The 6,535-nt window shown below is 53.4% G+C and overlaps 1 protein-coding gene across 6 annotated transcripts; it reads right to left on the bottom strand.

Moving 5' to 3' along the window:
* Positions 1-223: 223 nt before the first annotated feature.
* KCNA2 (potassium voltage-gated channel subfamily A member 2) lies at positions 224-5,685 on the bottom strand. 6 transcript variants are annotated; one of them, XM_090124563.1, is made up of 3 exons: positions 3,764-4,090; positions 3,257-3,639; positions 224-2,597 (listed from the first exon to the last, which is right to left on the bottom strand). In XM_090124563.1, exon 3 carries the CDS (start codon positions 2,416-2,418, stop codon positions 919-921), a length of 1,500 nt encoding a protein of 499 aa, XP_089980689.1. In that variant the 5' UTR covers positions 2,419-2,597; positions 3,257-3,639; positions 3,764-4,090; the 3' UTR covers positions 224-918. The 6 variants fall into 6 exon arrangements, with proteins under 6 accessions (XP_089980689.1, XP_089980688.1, XP_089980687.1 ...); XM_090124562.1 differs by lacking the exon at positions 3,764-4,090 and adding an exon at positions 5,546-5,685 and having other exon boundaries at positions 224-3,639; XM_090124561.1 differs by lacking the exon at positions 3,764-4,090 and adding an exon at positions 4,384-5,249 and having other exon boundaries at positions 224-3,639.
* Positions 5,686-6,535: the final 850 nt, after the last annotated feature.

The raw sequence follows: 6,535 nt of genomic DNA, 5'->3' as shown, positions 1-6,535 counted from the left end.
ACAAATCTCCTCCGAGCCACTGGAGAATCTATAAACACTATAAACATAAATACTGTATAGTCTACTAAGAAAATATATATTTGTGTGTGTATTAAATATTCAGATTCATGCAACAGATACCCATGCAGCTGTACTGTATTACTGGTTAAATTTCACTGCAGTATAAATATATTGTAGGCCACAGCATAGTTGCTCCAGTTTTATATATAGATATATAAAAAAAAAAAAAAGATGCTTTTTTCCCAACTCATTTTCAATGTGTCAGTGGAGGTGTCTTTGGTGATCCTGGAAATAGTGGTGGATGGAAGTATCATCTGAATAAATCAATAAAATCCAAGCGTTTGATTTGTTTACTCGTCCCTCCCGGTGCCTAGCATAGAAAACTTAAGACTTAATAAATAATGTGCCGCCAGACTAATTATCCCTCCCCTGGGCCTCTCACTGGCATACTGCAGTGGCTCAAACTATTGCAGCATGCAGCATTTTCCGTTATGAAACGCGAGCCGGGGCGATGCGTTCAGCTTGGCACTGCTGAGGTGGAAACCTGAGCCCTCCAACAAGCCAACCAGCCCTGCCTGACCTTCCCCAGCCCCAAGCTGGTGACCTGGCTCTGGGGACGGGGCCGTGCCAGTGAGCATCCCTGCATCCCTGCTAATGGCACGGTGCTCGGACCGCTCCGCACCTTTGGGAACCAGCGAGCCTGGGATGGCAGAAGGGAAACAAAATGGTTCGGTTTTGTTTGCTTGCACGTTATTCAGTGTGGAAATCAAAGGTTAAAAGTCACTTACACGGCTATTGCTTCCCATGCAGAACCAAATATACACCGTAGAAAATACTGTGTTAACTACAATGCAGAGCAGCACTCAATATCTGCAATTGTTCCACTTCAGCTTTAAATACGGTACTAGGTTTTAGCGACTAGACATCGGTTAGCATTTTGGTGATATTCACATAGTTTGTGTTAGCTAGGGTGCAATTGGCTGTCTTCAAGTTCTCCTCCCTAAAATCCTCATTGCTATTGTTTACGCCTTCCTGAATCTCCATATAATCAGACTTACTAATGGTAGAGGCACTTCTGCTTTTCTTTAGGTCAGGGGAAGAGGGGATCTTTGGGCAGCTGGTTACTTGCAAATATTGCGCCTGCTCCTCTCCCTCCGTCTCCCGGTGGTAGAAGTAGTTGAAGTTAGACACTATGACGGGCACGGGTAAGGCAATGGTTAATACGCCAGCGATGGCACACAGAGACCCCACGATTTTCCCCCCGATGGTGGTGGGGACCATGTCTCCATAGCCAACAGTCGTCATGGAAACCACGGCCCACCAGAAGGCGTCGGGGATGCTCGGGAATTGGGACTCGCTCTCGTCGGCCTCGGCGAAGTAGACGGCGCTGGAGAAGAGGATGACGCCGATGAAGAGGAAGAAGATGAGCAAGCCCAGCTCCCGCATGCTGGCCTTGAGGGTCTGCCCCAGGATCTGCAGCCCCTTGGAGTGCCGGGACAGCTTGAAGATCCGGAAGACCCGCACCAAGCGGATGACTCGGAGGATGGCCAAGGACATGGCTTGCTGGCCTTGCTGGCCGTCCTCCGGCTTCTCGGCCAGCTCTGTCCCTAAGGTGATGAAGTAGGGGATGATGGCTACAATGTCTATAATGTTCATGATGTTGGTAAAAAATCCAGCCTTGCTGGGACAGGCGAAAAACCTCACCAAGAACTCGAAGGAGAACCAGATGATGCAAAGCGTCTCCACGATGAAGAAGGGATCTGTGAAAGAGGTGGACTGCTGGTACCCCATGCTGCTGTTGGAGTAGGGAGGGTGGCTCAGCCCGCTGCCGTGCATGTCTTCATTCTCATCCCGAAAAATGGGCAATGTTTCCAGGCAAAAGCTCACGATGGAGATCAAAATCACCATGACAGAGACAATAGCTATAATCCTGGCAGGGCCCGAGCTCTCGGGGTACTCGAAGAGCAACCAGACCTGTCTCTGAAACTCATTCTCCGGCAGCGGTCTCTCTTCTTCTTTGATGTAGCCTTCGTCCTCCCGAAACATCTCCATGGCTTCTTCCCCCAGTTCATAGAAACGGATCTCCTCTGAGAAGATGTCCAAGGGCACATTAACCGGCCTCCGCAACCTCCCTCCAGATTGGTAATAGTACAAAATCGCATCGAAGCTGGGTCTGTTCCGGTCAAAGAAATACTCATTCCGGAGAGGGTCGAAATATCTCATTCTCTTTTTAGGATCTCCTAGCAAAGTCTCCGGAAATTGAGCTAACGTCTTGAGCTGAGTCTCAAAGCGCAGCCCCGAGATGTTGATGACCACCCTCTCGCAGCATTCATGGTCGGTCTCGGGGTTGTACGTGTCCTGTGGGTGACCTGGAAGAGCTGCAGCTTCGTCTGCAGGATCTCCGGTAGCAACTGTCATATTGGGGTTGAAAGGAAATCCTTATGCTAAACTCTTCCGAGTGCCCGGTGGTGGGATCGGACTCAGGGCAAGGCTACTATCCTGCAGAAGGACAGGTACGTAGGTGTGGAAGTGTCTCATGAAAAGGCGAAGGGATGATAAAATAGGAGAAAACAAAAAAGGAAAGAAAATTGCCCCTGCTGAGAAAGAGAGAGATGAAGTAAAGTTGGGGGGAGGAGAGCGGCTCCCTGCGCTACCATTGCCTACCGCCGTCCTCGGGGGGTTAATCTGAGTTAATCAGAGTTCAAAACTCCCATCTAAACCCGTTAGGCAGAAGGGAGAAAACACCTGAGGAACCCTCATCTATTCACAACCGGCACGGCAGAACCGGCGTTGGCCAAACAGAACATTTTGGGTTTTACGGCTAAAAAGAAAAATTCGAAAGAGGGGGGAAAAAACCAGGAGGGGGAAGGGAAGAGAAAGGAAGCAAAACCCCATTCAGCCCTACAGAGGGGAGGGGACCCGCCGGGCAGCGCGGGCTCGGCTCATTTCCAGGCATGCATTTAAGGGTTAACATTCAACCGTGCATAGATTATTCTACGGTTCTACAGCAGGCAATCCGGCACGACCCTCCAGGTAACCCTAACGGCTCCGCTTTAACTTCGGCACCGTCCCCATCCTCCTGCCCCGGCCATAGGGCTGCGGGTGCTGCTCTGCCCGCCCCGAGCTGGGCTCTGCTGCCTGAATTTGGGTGCAAGCTGCCCGCGGACCACTGCAGTCCCCCTCCTCGACCGCTGGTGTCCCGGCTGCTCTCATTCTCTGCAAAGCGCCATGGCACACAGAAAACAAATCACATTACCTGGAGAAGCCAAATCTTAGTGTCTCTTAGTAAGACCGATTATCTGACCCTGGGGAAATCCTAGAGAGGAATACAGGCTTCCAAGATCCCCATAATTTCCTCTCTCTTCAAAGTTAAAAATAATGGTGAGTCATCGTAGAAAAGGAGAAGGGACATAAAAGGGGTGAGATTTCCAGATGGTGGAAGTCGGGTCTTGGAATGGTTTGGACTGGAGAGAAAGAGAGAGAGAAAGAGACAGAGGGACAGAAGTCCTCCCGGAGCTGTTGCAGGTCCTCACTTCAGGGCAGAGCAGCGTCTGTCTGATGCCTCCGGTACGGCGGGGGGAAGATGCTAAGCTCAGCAAAACCCGATGTCCCCGGTGTCCTCGGGAGGTGTGGCATCGCCTGGAAAAAACAGCGAGAAGGTAGAAAAGCCGCCGGGGGTTTGGAGGCAGCGTCCGCAAAGCCCCGCTTCCTCCGGGCAGCTCCGCTTCCTCCCCGCCGGCTGTTATCCCGACGCTTCGCTAACCTGCACTGCAACACGAGCCGAAGGGAGAGCGGAAAAAAACAGAACCGTGTCCCTCTCCTCTCCTCTCCGCTCCGGGCGGTGGGGCCGGGCAGCCCGATGGCAGCGAGGGGAGGAGGCGGCGGGCGGAGGGGGAGCGCCGCAACCCCCGGCACAGCGATGCTCTGCGGCGCCGCACCGAACGCCCCGGGGACGGCGGTCCCTACGGCACCGCGCTGCCTCCGCGGATGGCTCGGGGGGCTCCGTTTTCATCGGTGAGACGAAGCTCTGGTCGGCGTCCCCTCCTCCGTGCTGCCCCCTGAGCATCCCCGGCCGTGAGACCCGCGCGACCCGCACCCACCCTCCCCATCCTCCCCAAAGCCAACCTCCAGCCGACCCACCCCCCCGTGGGAATTCCGCTCTGGTGGGGCTGCACTTCTCAGGGGGACGCTGGGGGGGCTCGGATCCCTGCATCAGCCTCTGCTCCTCCATCAGATCGCCCCGCACCGCCCCACGGGATGCTCGAGCCGGAGCGGTCCATCCAAACTCTCCTTTCCCCCCCCCTTTCTTTTCTTTTCTTTCTTTTTTTTTTTTTTTTTGCCCTCCCGAAGGAAAATAATAATAATAATAATAATTCCTCTAACCTCCCTTCTTCGGCTGCAACTCGACTTGTCTACTTTGAGCCAGGATTACAGAACCGGGAAGGGGAGGCAGGTGGAAAATAACCCCGCGGTCTGAGCCTCCTTGGTAAAGATTTCAGCCTCCTGCAGGCCATATATGCCCGTTGGTTTCTCTCTTCATCACCTCGGGTGCAGATATTGCTGCAGATCCCTCTTTTCTTGGAAATTTCCCCTTCCCGTGCAACCCTCCTCTCCCTTCTCCTTATGCACTAGAAAAAATAGTACAACCCTGACAAGGCTTGCAGCATCCAACGGCTTCGCTTAACCCTTTTCTACCAGGCCCAGAGAAGAGGAGGTTGCATTTGTCCCAGTTTTTCTCCTTTTCCTGCATTTTCTCCCTGCAGCCCCACTCCAGAGCTCTGCTGGGTTTACCCTTCTTTGGCTCCTGTGAGCATCACAGCAGAATGCCATGACCACCAGCTATCTGCTGCAGCCACAACGTGAGCCCCCACTTCCCCCTAAATCAACCAACCTTGATGATTTTTTTTAACATGCATTTCTTCTCCTGCCCTTAAACTCCCTCCTCCCCTCCCTCCCTGACCCAAACACCCCAGGTTTGCTCAGCAGTGCGGACATTTGCTCATTATTTAACATGTTGATTATCATTTAGCATGAAGTCTTGGCTCCTCTCTCTGAGCCCAGACCGAAGCGGTGATGCTGGTGCTGATTTGAGACGCTTATGGCATCATCTGAGTTGACATCACAGATTCCAGCACTTGTTTTCTGCTACTTTCTCCCTACCACACGTTGTCCTGTTCAAAGGACCCCCTCCCACCCCCACCCCATCTTTGGGTTCCGTTCATGCAAATCTGGGGGCTGCAGGGGCAGGAAAGGAGGCGAAGGAGATCAGCCACAAGAGCCCGGTTTGTCGCTGCATGCACAAGGCAGGCTCGCTGCAGGCACGAGCCATGGCCGTCTGTCAGAGCGCTGAGATTTCGGGCAGCAGAGAGCCTCGAGGACAAGGTCGAGGCGTTTGCTTTCCCTTTTGCAACCGAAAAAAAAAAAAAAACCAACCCAAACCACGCCAAGCCTCCATTTCACAGCTTGTGGCAAGCCGCTATTTCAGCAGAGACAGCGGGGAGGAAGCGGGGAGGGGGAAGGGGGGGAGAAAAAGGCACCAACTTACAATTGGCTCTGCAGTCAGGCATGCAGCGAATGCACAAACAGCCGCGCTCCGCTCTGCTGGCAGCACCCTCACCTGCGCTGCTGGCCCCGAAACTCGCCCCGGGCTCCTGGGAGCAAAGCTCCGAAGGCAACAGAGCTTCTCAATGAATATTCATAAGATTAATATGAGCATCTCTGCCCCCCCCACCCCCCCTCCCTTCTCCTAAGCAAGAGACCTAGATTTCAACCACTGGGAAATAATCATATCCCTGGATGCGCGATGCTGCTGCTTTAGCGGGCGGCTCTGAGTGGAGCATGTTTGTGTTGGAGCCTGGATCTGCATGGGTGGCAGCAGCTCTGCATGGCTTTGGGGGAGGCAATGGGGCAGGATCAGGCTCCTGTGGGCCACGATGCCAATGGTTGGGGTGAGGATGCTGTGCTGCCCAATAGGCTCCAGCCCAGCCGGACACAATGTGAGGTGAGCAATGCATCCACACCAGGAAAATTCATCCCCTCTTCTCTTCTCCATCACGCCTAGAGCAGTCATTTTATATCAGCTTGCATTTGCAGACCTCCTCCCTGCACGTGGAGGCATCTCCCCAACCCAAATGGAGGGCACACAACAAAGCTGGCACGCAAGGCTTTGGCTCAGTTTTGGACTGCTCTGCTATGACCATCCAAGGAGTGCACTGAGGCAGTCATGAGGACTGCAGGGCAGCAGCATCCAACAAACACAAACACTGGAGGAGGTGATGGAAGCATTTCAGCTCCCATATGCAGCAGTCAGGCTGTGAGGTGCTGCTGCTGCTGGAGGAGATCGTGTGGCTCACCCTGGAAGCCCAATAAAATCAGTGGTGAGGGTGATGCCCTGGGAGGTGTGGGGGCATGGAGGGGTTAACCCGTATTTCCCTGAGCCTCAGCTGCATCCTAAAGCTGAACATGAATTTCCATGGCAAAGTGGGGCTCACACACATGGGGTTTCCTTATTGCATGCATTCCTCTGGGTGTGAGG

The sequence above is a fragment of the Phasianus colchicus genome, chromosome 25 (assembly GCF_987193195.1).
Source record: "Phasianus colchicus chromosome 25, bPhaCol1.hap1.1, whole genome shotgun sequence".
NCBI classification, from domain to species: Eukaryota; Metazoa; Chordata; class Aves; order Galliformes; family Phasianidae; genus Phasianus; species Phasianus colchicus.
This window is presented reverse-complemented; position numbering and strand designations above follow the sequence as displayed.

What these genes read in the sequence shown, in the direction of transcription:
- KCNA2 (XM_090124562.1), bottom strand. Translation starts at nt 2,418, where the DNA reads ATGACAGTTGCTACCGGAGATCCTGCAGACGAAGCTGCAGCTCTTCCA.